Source organism: Dipodomys merriami, unplaced genomic scaffold (genome assembly GCF_024711535.1).
Source record: "Dipodomys merriami isolate MVZ:Mamm:240054 unplaced genomic scaffold, mDipMer1.0.p SCAF_3, whole genome shotgun sequence".
NCBI classification, from domain to species: Eukaryota; Metazoa; Chordata; class Mammalia; order Rodentia; family Heteromyidae; genus Dipodomys; species Dipodomys merriami.
The window spans coordinates 110,194,932-110,210,141 of NW_027204492.1; the positions used below are offsets into that span (position 1 = coordinate 110,194,932).

The window sequence follows — 15,210 nt, forward strand, 5'->3', positions numbered from 1 at the left end:
CAATAAGCATTATTTTATATGGCTGTATGCACACAGTTATTGAGCATTTGTGAGCCTCTCTGAAGAATATGCAAAGGGAAAAGGCTATGTTACAGAGAGGGGGCACATGTGCTTGGTGGGGTATCACCAGACCAGGATTTGACAATGGGGAAACTGAAGCGCTGGAGAATTTTGAATTTCATACATTGACACCTTGGTGGCTGGGCAAGATGAAAGCTTGTTTCCTGACTCCATGTTTGCCTAGATGTGGACAAAGAACATGGCATTTCCCTTATAAACACTCCTGAGGGGGCAAATTTTGGTTTCTTGGTTTACACAAGGTTCAGATACTAGATATGTAGGAAAATAGTGAAGGTTAAAAAAAAAAGTGAAGGTAAGGGTCTCTTGGAATATGGGAATAAAAGACTGAATTCAGGCTAGGATTCTTGCAAATGGGCAGTAATCACAACTCCATGTACAGTTGTCAGAGTTAACAGACAAAAATACACACCGGTATTTTCATGCTTTGAAAGAGGGAGGGGCTATTGTTTTTTTTTTTGGTCCCATTATGAGTATTTAACCACGGCTACCTCTGTGCATCTGTAAAGAACCCCCGTCCATGCAGCAACACAGGTGTTCCTACTGAAAGCACAAAGTTTCTATTCAGTGTCACCAGGTCCACCTGTAAGCCCTCCCTCCCCCACCCCGTGCCCAGCAGACAGCCTTGGGCTTCCCTCCATCCTCGCTTGAGGGAGCTGTGACTATACTCATTTCTTTTACTCAGTTGGCTGCTCCAAACACCCACATGAGGTGCTTGTGAATCTCAACTCTGCACAAAGGGGAACCCCAAGAAGCAAATGTACCCAGCAAGCAGGAGCTTTTCTCACTCATTTTGAGGGGTCTAGTCTCTGGCTGAGGCCGCAGCAAAAGTGGCCCACTGTGCGAGATGGCAAGAGGCACCTGCAGGAAAGCATTCCCAGTGTCCTCTCTTGCTGGGATCAGTTCATGTGGTGCCACACGGGGGGCGAAGGCCGGTGCATTTTGGAGACTCACCGAGGCAGCCACAGATCTGGGCTATAATTAAACAGACTGTGAACATGTTGTTCACGCAAACCTTAGCAGAACATGAGTCATGCTGGTGAAGTGAATCACAGAGTCTCAGGGTTTCCATTTATATTTGCTGTATTTGGAGCTTTTATATCTGGGCTCAGATTTAAGCCCCCTCCCATTTACTCTCTCAGGAACAAAGCCTCGAGGCTGGACATAGCTGAGGGTCCAACTGGGCAGCCAGGAAGGAGGAGAGAGGAGCTGGAGGCTACGCGGGCACCAGGTTAATCATGTCACCAGAACCGGGGACACCTATCTCTCCTTAGCGGATGCTTCTGGGCTGTCAGGGACCAGAACAAATCAAAGGAAACAAAATCTGGCCACTCTGAATATTGCCACTGCTTTTAGGAAAGTAAAATTTGGCAAAGGGAAGAAGGTTGAAACTCGGGGTCAACATAAAGTCTCATGATCCTTGTGTAGCATTTGGCTGAGTTCCTAGGACAGGTACCATCTAGCATAAGCTACTGACCCACCCCCTACCCCAGCCCTCAGTGACTGACCCAGACCCAAAGCCCTGCCTAACCTCTGTCTCAGTTTCCTCCCTTGTGGAATAGGAGGGATAATGATCCTCTTTCTCTCCTATGGTGACAACCAATGCCATCATGGAAAAAAATACTCTCATAATCTCATCTAGTCATAATCTAAACCTGAAGGCCCCTCCCCCTAACACATGAATTTGGGGAAGGGGGATATAATCAAGCCACCATACCATTTCTATAAAAACCAGAGCCAAGCCGGGCGCCGGTGGCTCACACCTGTAATCTTAGTTACTCAGGAGGCTGAGATCTGAGGATCGCGGTTCAAAGCCAGCCCAGGCAGGAAAGTCCGTGAGAGTCTTATCTCCAATAAACCACTAGAAAACCAGAAGTGGCACTGTGGCTCAAGTGGCAGAGCACTCACCTTGAGCTGAAGAGCTGAGGGACAGCGCCCAAGCCCAGAGTTCAAGTCCCATGACTGACAAAAAACAAAAAACAAAAAAACAGCCAATACAGCTTACAGGGCCTTCAGGTAGCTATTGTTTGGTTGAGAAAAGTAAAATGCACAAAATTACACAAAATTCATGTTATACAGTACACAATAAAAGCACTTTGTGTAAATGTATGCATATATGTCTGTATAGGTTTATATACAGACAAGTGAAAATACCCGAGGCTATACTGCAGGTAAATATGGCTTCCTTACATGCAAGAGAAAAGAAAGGCCATGCAAAAGGTGGGGAGGACAGGTGAAGAAAAAAATAGATGGCCGTGTTCTTTAATGAATGTATAGGATGGACTCTAGTGCTCACACCTGTCACACTAGCTATGCAGGTGGCTGAGATACAAGGATAGTGGTTCAAAGCCATCCTGATCAAGAAAGTCCATGAGAATCTTATAACTAATCAGCAAAAAGCTGCCACTAAGGTGTGGTTCAAGTGGCCAAGTGTCAGCCTCTGCCTTGAGTCAAAAAGCTAAGCAAGAATTCAAAGACATGAGTTTAAGGCCCAGTATGAACAGGTGATGTTGAAAAATGTCTTACTGTCCTGAATAAAATATTAATTATATTTAGGTTTTCTCAAAATATCTTCCTTCTCTGAATGATACACATTTTTTACCAGGGATACCAAAATTTGGCCAGGGCTACATAATACAAGAAAGAAGGCAACTTCTCTTTCCACATGCAGGCATTGACATTGTACCCAAATGACAATATGAGAACAATGAAGAAACAATGAACGGAAGAATAATTAAAATTAGTACGTGTAGAATAAACCAAATAAAAAGAAACTGAAGCAAGAGAGTGAAATGAGAAATTGAAACATATTCCTAGACAAACATATGCATATGAGTGTTCTGAGCAGTGTTACTTATAACAGCAAAACAACTAGAAACAAAAATTAAAGCTCATGAGCTGATAAAGAAATGTATATTCATACAATGGGATACTATAAATACATGCTAGAACACAAATGAATGTCACCATTATATTCTTGAGTAGCTATGATCATCTTCAATGTACCATTACACTCATATTCTATGAAAAGATTTTTAGAGTACTTGAACACCACTTATTCTCTCTCCACATTTATTTAGTCTTTGTAAACTTTACGTTACTGGTAAAAACTAAATAGAGAGACATGATGGAAATAAGTACTAAGTTAATTAAGGTCTTTTGACAAAAGGGAAAGAAAATTTCTTCAGCCAGAGGAGAAGGGTTGCTTCTTGGAATGATGTAACTCAAGAGTTTAGGGAAAAGATGTGAATCATAATCTGCCCAGGGGTCCTCATTCCATTCTTTCCCTTAAACGAGAGACTTCATCTTCGTTGAGCTGGTATTAACAGAAAACCAGATTGAATAATTAATACACATAGAAATATATTTGGCTCACAATTTCATCAATGGTAAGTCCAAAAATGGTACCAACATCTGGTGAGTACTTTTGTGTTGCACTAACCCTGGCAGAAGAACAAGCGAGCACAGGTGAAGCAGAGAACAAAGTCAGGCAAAATTCACCCTTTTAAACAGAACCTCCATAACAGCACTCATAAAGGCAAAGCCTCCAACTTTCAATAGCCTCTTCAAGGTCCCACTTCTTAACTCTTACAATGGCAATCACATTTCAACACAATTGGAGAGGACAGTCAAATCACAGCAGAGACCCTGTGGGGTTGGGAATTCAATTTGTGTTGTCATTCAACCATTCACAGGCCTCTGAGACTTGGGGTTTGCCTTTCAGAAACCTCAGCCCTCTGGCTATAGGAGTCAGGGTTTCTCTCAGGGTAATCATAGAAACTTTCAGCTGGGAATTTAAAGCCTTGTACTGATCACTTGCTTCAGTAGCAATCAACCAACCCAACCAAATGTATTTTAACTAAAATACTCTTAAGGTACCAAATATTCAGTCTCTCAGTGTCTTGCCTTCTGTGGGTTCTTGATTAAAGGTGATCATTTGAGTAAACATTTTGTTCCTTCCTGCCAAGGACTACAAGCATGCTCTTCACTTGTGGAAAATGCTTTTAAATCTAATCATACTTGGGAACTAGTTCCAGAAAACCCAGGACAAATACAGAACACTTATCCTTAAGGTTTGTTGTTCTGAAACCATTCCCAGTACTAAATTCTGCATCTGTGATGGTCCAACCACAGAAGACCAGTAGGCAATAGTCATGTGGCACATTATTACATTCAGTCAATGACAGACTGCACATATGGGGCTGGGAATATGGCTTAGTGGTAGAGTGCTTGCCTAGCATGCATGAAGACCTCGGTTTGATTCCTCAGGACCACATACACAGAAAAAGCCATAAGTGGCACTGTGGCTCAAGTAGAGTGCTAGCCTTGAGCAAAAAGAAGCTTGGGGATGGTGTCCAGGTGCTGAGTTCAATCCCTAGGCCTGGCAAAAATAAAATTAAAAAAAACAAAACAAACAGACTGTACATATGATATCGATCCCATAAGATTAGTGGTATTATAGCTCTTAGTTTTTGTAAGAACACTGTGAGGTTCACACAATTATGAACTCATCTAATCATGAATTTCTCAGAATATATCCATCATGAAGTGACATATAAACATGATTCTATGTGACTGCGCATGCTCACATATTCACTGACACAGATTCTGCATATGTAGTAGAAGTGACTTCTGTAAGCATGGAAGACAGTTAAGCAGTCACTGTAAGGTTGTGGTCTCTATATCTGCTGTTTGCATAGCAAGCAGTCAGGTAGATCTCAAGCCAGCTGAAACCCACATGCATGCACTGGCACCCATAGTAAGATACTGAAGCTTATAGCCATTCTTTTGCCTCTGACCTTCATGATGGGGATGTCATATATCATGGCGTTATGCACATATACATAGCCCAGAAATCAAAGAAGCTACGGGTAGAGCAATTGCAGGCTATTTCTCGTCTCATGCCAATAAGGTCAGACAGTAGATCAGTAGGTGTGAGTTAAAAAAAAGACTACTGATTCCCTTTGCATTTTCAAATCTCTCCAAAATTTCCCTTGTGGCCCACCCTAATCAGAAACTTGTAAGAAGAAAATTCTAAGGAAGTTTGTCTTGGCCATAATGACTCATTATAAAAAGCCATCTTGCAGGCACTGGTGGCTCATGCCTATAATCCTAACTAGTCAGGAGGCTGAGATCTGAGGATCCCTGTTCAAATGAGACTCATCTCCAATTTACTTCCAAAAAGCCAGAAGTAGAGTTGTGGTTCAAAGTGGGATAATGCTAGCCTTGAGCCCAAAAACTCAGGGAGAGTGCCTGGAACTGGCCCAAAAATGTAAAATTTTAAATGCAAAATTTTATCAATGTGTATAAACACAATATTCTTATTTCTACATATTAACTACTCATAGCATCAGGTATACTAATTGCTCTGTATAATCTTGCATACACTAATTTTAATTTTAATTTATATGATCAATTACTAACAAAGGTATAACAATTTTAATTCATGGTAGTGTTGTTTTTGTATTACCAAATTTTAGAGCATTTATCTTATTATATTATTAGATATATCTCTTAATTATTTTATTTTGTGGCAAATTACTCCTTCTAGCATTTAGTAATCATCTTTTTTATCTCCAATTACATACCTTCCTTAAAGTCTGTTCTGCCTTATTTTAATATATGCATAATAATCATCTTAATTATATCTTCTACCCCAAAATGTTTTTAAAGTTGCTGTTATGATTTAAGAAGTCCTTCTTATTACAGTTTACTCACTATTTCTAGTGTGGGTAGTAGGCATGCTTATAGGATCTGGTCTGTGTCTAGATCGTGGTATTTAGAACTTTTAAAAAAATGAAATGTAGCCGGGTGCTGGTGGCTCACGCCTGTAATCCTAGCTACTCAGGAGGCTGAGATCTGAGGATCGCGGTTCAAAGCCAACCCGGGCAGGAGAGACCGTGAGACTCCTATCTCCAATAAACCACCAGAAAACCGGAAGTGGCGCTGTAGCTCAAGTGGTAGAGCGCTCGCCTTGAGCTGAAGAGCTGAGGGACAGTGCCCAGGCCCAGAGTTCGAGCCCCACGGCCGACCAAAAAAAAAAAAAAAAAAAAAAATGAAACGTGACTGCTCAGCAGGCTGAAATCCTAGGATCATGGTTTGAAACTAGCCTGGCAGGATAGTCCATGAGCATAAAAAGGTCAGGGACAGCACTCAGGCCCAAGTTCAAGTCCCAAGAATGGCACACAAAAAACAAAGACATCTGAGCTAGGCACTGGTAGCTCATGCCTGTAATCCTAGTTACTCAGGAGGCTAAGATCTGAGGACTGCAGTTCAAAGCCAACTCAGGCAGACTTTGAACTGAATTCAAGTTGTAGAACCAGAACTCACAAAAATCTATGCTCTTCAGCAGAAACATTTCTGTGTTTGATATGTGATCAGAATAGCAGAATACATGATCTGTGGATAATCAAGATCCTATCTTATCAACAAAGTTGTCAGACCATATTCATCACAGGTATCAATCGGGATGTACTGACTTTGTATCTCCAACAGACAAGAAAAAGTAGGGCTGATTCTACAATTTCCCCCCCCCCCCAAAGATTTGATATGCCTACCATCATATTGTGGTTTCTCCACAACTGAGGATCACTGGCTTGTGGAATTTCCAAAAAAGATTACACTTTAAAGATGGAAATAGTTTATTCCATTAAGAGTTTGGTATTCCTCCTCCCACCCCTCAGTCCATTGCACTCAATAGTTTTCTCTAAGGCTCTGTGGGATCTTTTGCAGTGTTTCAAATTTGCTCTGTCTCCTAAAGAGACCTCCAAGAAACCAATGCTAAGTTCCAACACCTATTTCTTACTGGTAATGAGTAGGCCCTAACACTGGGGGCAAATTTTAACAGCTAATATTTAACTTATTGACAAGAACAGTTGGTAAAGGACTTCTAATATTCATATTGTACCTCTGTTTGTGGTATGAACTGGAGTCTACTTTTCGCTTTCATTAACTATGGATTTTGAATGTTCTTGAAAAGACTGCAATTTTGATTCCAACAAGCCTGAGAGGAACCTTCATTTAAAGTTAGTAAACTTGGGCGTTTTATGTATTCAACTTGTCATGTTTGTGCACTACATAAAATGTCTTAAAAATTCATTTAAATCCATTGTGTTGGCAAGCTCATCAACTTGAGAGTCATCAATACAAACACTGTAGTGAGAACTGAAAAGTTTCCACATGGCTAAAAATGTTTTCATGGAGATTAGGCCTAAAAGAATATAGGAGAAAGCATTGAGTGCTTATTTAAATACCACCTAAGGGAGGGCCTTAGAAGCCACACTAAATAGTATGAATTAGAAGCTCTCTAACATACCAGACAATCAAGATACTGAAAGAGAAGAAAAAGTTTGTAAGTGGAAGAAACAATGTATTACTTTTAACTTCTAAGAATCCTAAGATTATTCTAAAACTACCAAGAGAAAACAGTGAAAAAAACAAGAGAGGGGATAAAAACTATAGGATTAAATGTGGTATGAAAACCTTTCAGTCAGGTGCCAGTGACTCATGCCTATAATTCTAGTTCCTCAGGAGGCTGAGATCTAAGGACTTCAGTTCAAAACCAGCCCAGACAGGAAAGCCTGTGAGAACTTCATCTCCACTAAACTACAAAAACAGCAATAAAAAATGGAAGAGGGTCTGTGGCTCAAATGGTAGAGTGCTAGCCTTCAGTAAAAGTAGCTCAGGGACATCAGCGAGGCCCCATGTTCCAATCCTAGAACTGGAGTGCACACGCACACACACACACACACACACACACACACACACACACACACACACACACACACACACACACACACACACACACACACACACACACACACACACACACAGAGAGTGCTAGCCTTCAGTAAAACTAGCTCAGGGACATCAGCGAGGCCCCATGTTCAAATCCTAGAACTGGAGTGCACACGCCCACATTCACACACACACACACACACACACATGCACACACACACACACACACAATTACAAAACCTAAATAAAATTCAAGTATGATAGAAAGATGGCAGATCGGGGCTGGGAAGGTGGCTCAGTGGTAGAGCGCTTGCCTTGCATGCATGAGGCCCTGGGTTCGATTCCTCAGCACCACATAAGCAAAAAGAAAAAGCCGGAAGTGGCTCTGTGGCTCAAGTGGTAGAGCGCTAGCCTTGAGCTGAAGAGCTGAGGGACAGCGCCAAGGCCCAGAGTTCAAGCCCTACGACCGGACCCAAAAAAAAAAAAAAAAAAAAAAAAAGATGGCAGATCAGAGAAAAAGCACTCTGGAAGTCAATAAGAGAATTCCAACCAATAGTCAATTGCCTTTTAAAGTCAACAATTAATCTTACTGGATCAACCACTCACTGTTTCATGCTTTTTGATGTTCAAATATCTCTGCAGCAGAGGAATTTCTGATTTATATGTGTATGCATGGTTTCACACACAATACTGGAGAGGGAACCCAGGGCTTCATGCATTCTGGGCAAGCACGCTACCACTAAGCTTCATTTCTAGCTCTGATGACTGCCTTTTTAAGTTTGAGAATAAATGTGCATCAGAACAAAATACATAGTTTCCAATGTATAAAATAGAACCACAATTCTAAGAATAACTACGAGTAACTAAGATTTTAAACTAGAATTACATTTTCATCCCTGCTGGTGATTTATAAATGGATCTGTCCCAGTGAGACCAATGGATACACAGACTTATTGTAGAACTCTGTGTTCTTAAGTTTGTGGCCAAACTAAAACACAAATAATGTTAAACACAAATTTGTCATTTCAAGTTTCATCAAGTTTGGATGAAGAATGAAATAGGTAAAAATAGAATTCTGATTTTGGAGAAACAGACTGGCTTTGCTTTATTTACTACTACTGAACTAGTGAAAGTGTACTTACCTGAGTGATCGCAATGAATTAGATTGAATATTGGTTTCAGATCAGATCGGTACCTGTACATAGTTTCAATTAGAGGAGTTTTCATCTAAAATAAAGATTTTTCTAAGTGTTAAAACATTAAGAATTAAGGACAGAGATCAATTATAGCAATTGTAAAAAACATAAAACATCCCCACCAACTTCTCCTTTCCATTTGTCTTGTCCCCTTCCTTTCCTCTCTCTTTTCTCTCTATGTGTATTATGGTAGAACTAGAACCCAAGATCATCTTGTGTTCCTATTCTCCAACTGAGCTATACACCAAACCCACCAATTGCAATGATGGGGTTTTAAATCAAATTCAAGGCAGCAAGCTTTCCTTTGGCCCAATCAATCTTCAATCACACTAAGGAGCTTGTTCTTGTGCTCCTTAGGAGAACAATGTAAGGAAGCACTAAATAACAACTACCAATGTTTACAGAAAGCTTGTGTGGATTATTTCATTTGGTCCTTTACAACCCAAAGGAATAGGAATAGATTGCTTGTTCCATCCTACAGACAAGAAAACAAGAGAGACAAATAACTTTACCAACAGTCATGTAGCTATTGCATGAGATTTGAGTCTCAGCATTATCGAGCCAATCCCTATGATCTAAATCACTATGGCAAAATGGCACTGAAGTGAAGTTAAACACCTCCTTCCTGGGGATATTTTAGTTTCCAACCATACCATTTTATTTCTCTTCTGTTTTTCTCATCAGTCCCCAAATGCTCACAAGTCCTAGCTCCAACAAGCTCAGTGTTATAATTAATTGCTGATGAAATGCTCATCAATAGGGACTGGAATCCAATTACTCTCCCTGAGATGCTGACATTTTAATAAGGTACCATACATTTTGAAATTCTTTAATGCACAGACTGGGTTCGGCAACTATTACATGGTTAGGAAATATGTGAAGTATTTCAAATGTGTGTGGCACAAGGAAATAATGTCACATCTGGACAAAAGTTAAAATAAGCAACTCAATGGCAGCGATGGGAGGGAGGGAATGAGTGGGAAAGAGGGAACAGCTGACACTAAGCAAAAGGAAAGAACTGTACATATCACCTGATGTGGAAGAAATAACTATTATCAAAGCTCATAGAACTCATGAACTTTATAGACCACGATAAAGACAATTTGCCCCATGAAGGTTAGAATGTGTTTGTGACCTTAACTAAGTATCTCACAATACTGTGAAGTTTGTGAAATTTATGTAATCAATCACAATAAAAAATTTTCTATAAAAAAAGAAAAAAAAGTTAAAATAAGAATCCTCTATTCAGCATGGGTTTGCTTTCATTTTTCATGTTGCTCATTCTAGAGAATACATACATTTCCTAAATAGGTCACCATGGAGACACCCACCTTGGTCTTGTCTTTGCCTGCCATTCCCATCCATTACATGAGACCACTCTCAACTTTTCAAAGCCTTATGTTGCTTAGAGCTTGTCCAAAGCGTGCATTTCTTACAGCCAGATTTTATCTTATAACAAGTGATACTTACTTTTTCCGGAGAATTTTCAATTTGGACATCCTCAAAGCAAGACATGTAGTCAACATTTCCATCGCTGTCTATATTCACCAGATGTGGACTAAGAGCTCTCCAAGGCAAGTTCAACCCCAAAGTGTTTTCCATAGTAAAAGCCCACTGGGCTACCGAAATTTTTCCTGACAACAGCACAGAAGCCCGTATTATTTGTATAGAATTTGAAAGGAAACATGCAAGCTATCAGGTACAGCCAGAGTGCTAGCTTTGGGTTTTGAGACCAGGGAACAGGCTGTTTTTCATGATCTGTCCTGAATAAATAAAGACAGGCTTTCCTATTCCACAGATTTTACCTTTCCTGTCCTGTGTAAGAAATCTCATTTGGGCTATTTGGGCTATGTTTCTTTTTTCTGATTAAGGGGAAAAAAGTTATGCTTATTATAGAACATTTGAAATCAATAGAAGACATAAAATATATATGTGCATACACATATATGTGCAATTTTTATTTCTAGTAATATGTATTGCTTAGTTTATTCTGCTTGCTGTTAATGGAGTTATTCTGGTTTTGTTAGTGGATTCATAGTGTTCTTATATATTAACTATATATAATAAGATTCGACTATCTCTTGGATTCTTTTGCAATTGAATAATCTATCAATCTACTATTGTGTCTTTCTAGCAATATATGTATATCTGCTTGCTTTTTAAGAATTCATTTTTGCCATTGTAGCTTTAGTCTAAGTGCACATATCTGTGGACTTAATTTTAATATCACTTCTCTTTACTATTCTGAAATTTTCATCAGTTCTTGGATACTCTCAAGCGCCCTTATATGTTCTATTCTCTCCCTAACACATTGATTAGATGTTTGCTAAACTTTCTCATGTTGTTCATATCTCTTTTCAGTTCTTTGATTCTGTTGCTTTTCCTTGGTTTTGTTTTGTTTTTTTTGTTTGAGGAGGGGGTCTGGCAATCTAGACTCACTGTTTCAAGGCTTTCTCTTTTTTTGTGTGAATATTGATAAGCAAGCAGTCTGCCACTTGGGCTATGCCCTAAGCCCTTTGGTTTTTATTTTAAAGACATAGTCTTCACACAATCCTCTTGCCTCTACTTCCCAAGTAGTTGGGATTACATGCATGTGTCACTATGCCTAGCTCTCACTGTTCATAATGCTTAATCTTTTTCATTTTTGTCTGTCCTGGGGCTTGAACTCTGGGCCTGGGCACTGTTTCTTAGATCTTCAGCTCAAGGCGAGAGCTCTATCACTTCAGCCAGAGAGCCACTTCTGATTTTCTGGTGGTTAGTAGAAGAGTCTCACAGATGTTCCTGCCTGGGCTGGCTTCAAACCGTGATCCTCAGATCTCAGTCTCTTGAATAGCTAGGATTACAGGCGTGAGCCACCAGCACCAAGCCTTTTGTTTCTTTAGATAATTTATACTTTGTGTTTGATGATCCCAACATCTTATGGCACCAAGCCTTTTATTTCTTTAGATAATTTATACTTTGTGTTTGATGATCCCAACATCTTATGGCACAGGGGAGCCAAACATCACGTTTTTTTCTAATGACTCTACTTATGTTATTGTTTGTAATCTTCGTAGGTTATGAGAACATAATGATTGATCTTAAGTTCTTGGATATACCAGTGCCTAAAATTAGAGATATTCCCATCAAAGATAGATTTCCTTGCCAGGGGCATTGAGAGTAGAGACAAAATGTGGAAGTCCCAATGCAACTATCCCATCTTTCTACTATATTGGAGTTTGCTCACAGGATGAATCCATAATTATATTAGCAATTGTCACAGGATAATTCAGCTTTGTGTGCTTGTTTGTTGCTCCACGCTTCCTCATATGGTTAAAATCTTTTTTTTCTTCTTTTATTTTACACTAGGTCTCATTATGTCAGACCGACTGTCTGACCCTCTCCCTCTCCATTGCCAGGATTACAGGTTTGTATCGCCATGCCTTGCTCAAATAATCTCTCATAGGAATGGTGATGCAGCCAAAAGACTGACCATACTGTGAATCTGATAAACTAGTTATAATTCAGCATCCCCCAGAATCAAGCTAGTTATTAATATTCTTCTTGAGGTCTAACTCAGGAATGTTATTCACTTTCTCAGTTAAAAGAGGCTTACTGAAAAGAGATATATGACTCTTTTGAATGAATATTAGATTAAAAGAGAGAGAGTATGTGTATACTGGAGCCTGAACTCTGGGCTTCATGTTCATCACTCAACAATCTTTTTTCTAACAGAGATGAAAAAATGAAATTCCAAGGAAGCAAAGAAAATGAAAACCAATCTGCATGTAACCTAATATTCTAAGAAATGGAAGAACTTTATCATTTTATCACCTGATTTACTGTAGTCTCGAAGATAGAAGGCAGATATGAGGTCAGATCTTCGTGAAATTATTTTTGCTTTTAATATCCGGATGGCATTTCTTTCCAAAGTATGAATCCTGTAGGAAGTAGAACAAAATTAGGTGGAAGTTACATAAATTACCCTTGTATGTTCTGTTACCATTCCCCACTTTATAAATTAAATCACCTTAATTTATACATATCAGATCACTTTTCAGTGCACGTACATGTGTGTGTGTGTGTGTGTGTGTGTGAGAGAGAGAGAGAGAGAGAGAGAGAGAGAGAGAGAGAGAGAGAGGGCATGTAGCTGCATAGATTTTCTGAATTGTTTTCCTAAGTATCCCAAGCTAATCTGGAACTCACAATCCTATGACTTCTGCTTCCTAAGTGCTGGGATTATAATCTCCCATTTTACACCAACATTTTAATGTAAAAATTTTATAAACCCCATGTTGGTGGCTCATGCCTTTAATTGTAGCTATTCAAAAGGCTGAGATATGAGGACTGCGGTTCAAAGGCAGTCTGGGCAGGAAAGTCTGTGAGACTCATCTCCAATTAACCACCTAAAAATCGGAAGTGAACTGTACTCAAAGTGGTAGAGCACTAGCTTTGAGCAAAAAGAGCTAGGGACAAACCCTGAGTTCAAACCCCATGACCACTACCAACAACAACAACATTTCGTGTTACCTCAATTGAAGTGGAAAAGCTGAGTTCAAACCCCATGACCACTACCAACAACAACAACATTTCGTGTTACCTCAATTGAAGTGGAAAAGCTCTCATTAGTCAGTCATAGACCTTCATTATCATCAGCTGTACTTAAATGATTATGTGATCTGTTGAGTGTTTCCCTGCCTTGCAATTATGTAATAAGCAACCCCAACAGTAAATGGTGCTAAAAAAGCAACGTAAAAGTTATGGTAATCCTCCCAGGCCAAAATGGGCTTACAATGTAAGTAAATTAAGTGACAGAGTGAAGATTTTAGATTTCTTGAAAGGCAGTGTGTCTTTAGTGGAAATTGCACAGCATCTGGGAAAAGCGAATCAAGCATCCACGGTAGAGTACTGAACTCCATACTCCCTGAGCATTCACAATGTTTCCTAATGGTGGTTTCCTAGATAGTACGAGGGATATCAAAGGTCTACTGGATAGAAAATCCCAAGGAATTCACTATAAACTAATAGGCCAAATCAGTATGTTCATTAAGATTGCATAATATGAGATTCATACATGAAAGTCTCTAGATACTGGAAATGAACAATCCAAAAAGAAATTCAGAACATAGCTCTATTATAGCACCAAAAGAACTTTTAGAAAGAAATTTGGAGGGTATATGAATGGGGAGAGGAAGTGGGGGAGAATGTAATAACAAAATTCAATATATATCCCACAAAATTAAGAAAATTGAGGGAAGAGGTGGGGGGGTGGGAGGAATGGGGGAGAATGATGAAAGGATGACATTAAGATTCATTGCATTCACAAACTGCTTTCTTGAATGGCAACTCCTTTGTACAACTATTTAAAGATAATAAAAAACTAATACCACTAAACTCCATAAAAACTCCACATCATGAAAATTTTTAAAAAGAAATAAATTTAACAAAATTAGTCTCAGATTTGTTTATGAAAGTACAAAACACTGTTGAAGGAAATTATACGTAATCTAAATGAGTTAAACAATATTCCATGTCCAAAGATAAGAAGGCTTACTATTATTGAGGTGGAAATGCACACAAATTAATCTACAGATATAACAAATACCCTAATAAAATTGTACTTGGTATTATTTTTTTGCAAGTTGACAAGCTGATTCTAAATTCATACTGAAATCAGGACAGTCTAGTGAAAGGATCTTTGAAGGAATTTTAAAGTTCACTACACATCTCTTAGTTTTAAAACATGACATTTAGTATCCTTCATCCAAAAAACATGACAACAGCAATATTTCAGATTTCTGGGATTTTTAACATTTTGGAATATTTCATAGAAATATGTCCATTTTTAAATTTAATTTGTTTGGTTCTTTTACTTTGAGCTCTATGTGTTTCTCTATAGGTAGGAAAGATTTTATAGTATTGTTTGTAAAAGAAAACCTTGGGAGAAATGTGTTGAATATTTAGCTTCTCCACAACTGCTATGACACATATGTACAATGGAATATTATGCATCTAGTAAAATTAAATAGGTTTATGTATCCTAACATGAAGTGATATGCATTATATAATACTTAGGAAAAAGTCATTTTCAAAATAGAGGGTATAACTACTTTTTTGTGTGCTGCTACTGAGGCTTGGATTCAAAACCTGATGCTCTCTCTCAACTTGGCTTTTCTACTCAAGGCTGGCACTCTACTATACGACCCATGTCTCCCAGGTT

The 15,210-nt window shown here is 38.9% G+C and overlaps 1 protein-coding gene across 2 annotated transcripts in view; it reads right to left on the reverse strand.

Annotated features, from left to right (window-relative positions):
* Positions 1–1,795: 1,795 nt before the first annotated feature.
* Positions 1,796–15,210, reverse strand: part of LOC138840456 (serine/threonine-protein phosphatase with EF-hands 1-like) — a 56,615-nt gene continuing 43,200 nt past the window's right edge. Inside the window, exons 13-16 of one of the 2 annotated variants that reach the window (XM_070040784.1) lie at positions 12,825–12,931; positions 10,482–10,645; positions 8,958–9,042; positions 1,796–3,394 (exon numbers count right to left, since the gene is read on the reverse strand). In XM_070040784.1, coding sequence (XP_069896885.1) covers positions 3,381–3,394; positions 8,958–9,042; positions 10,482–10,645; positions 12,825–12,931 — 370 coding nt within the window. In that variant the 3' untranslated portion in view covers positions 1,796–3,380. The remainder of the gene's footprint in view (positions 3,395–8,957; positions 9,043–10,481; positions 10,646–12,824; positions 12,932–15,210) is intronic. The other variant, XM_070040786.1, reaches the window with a different exon arrangement.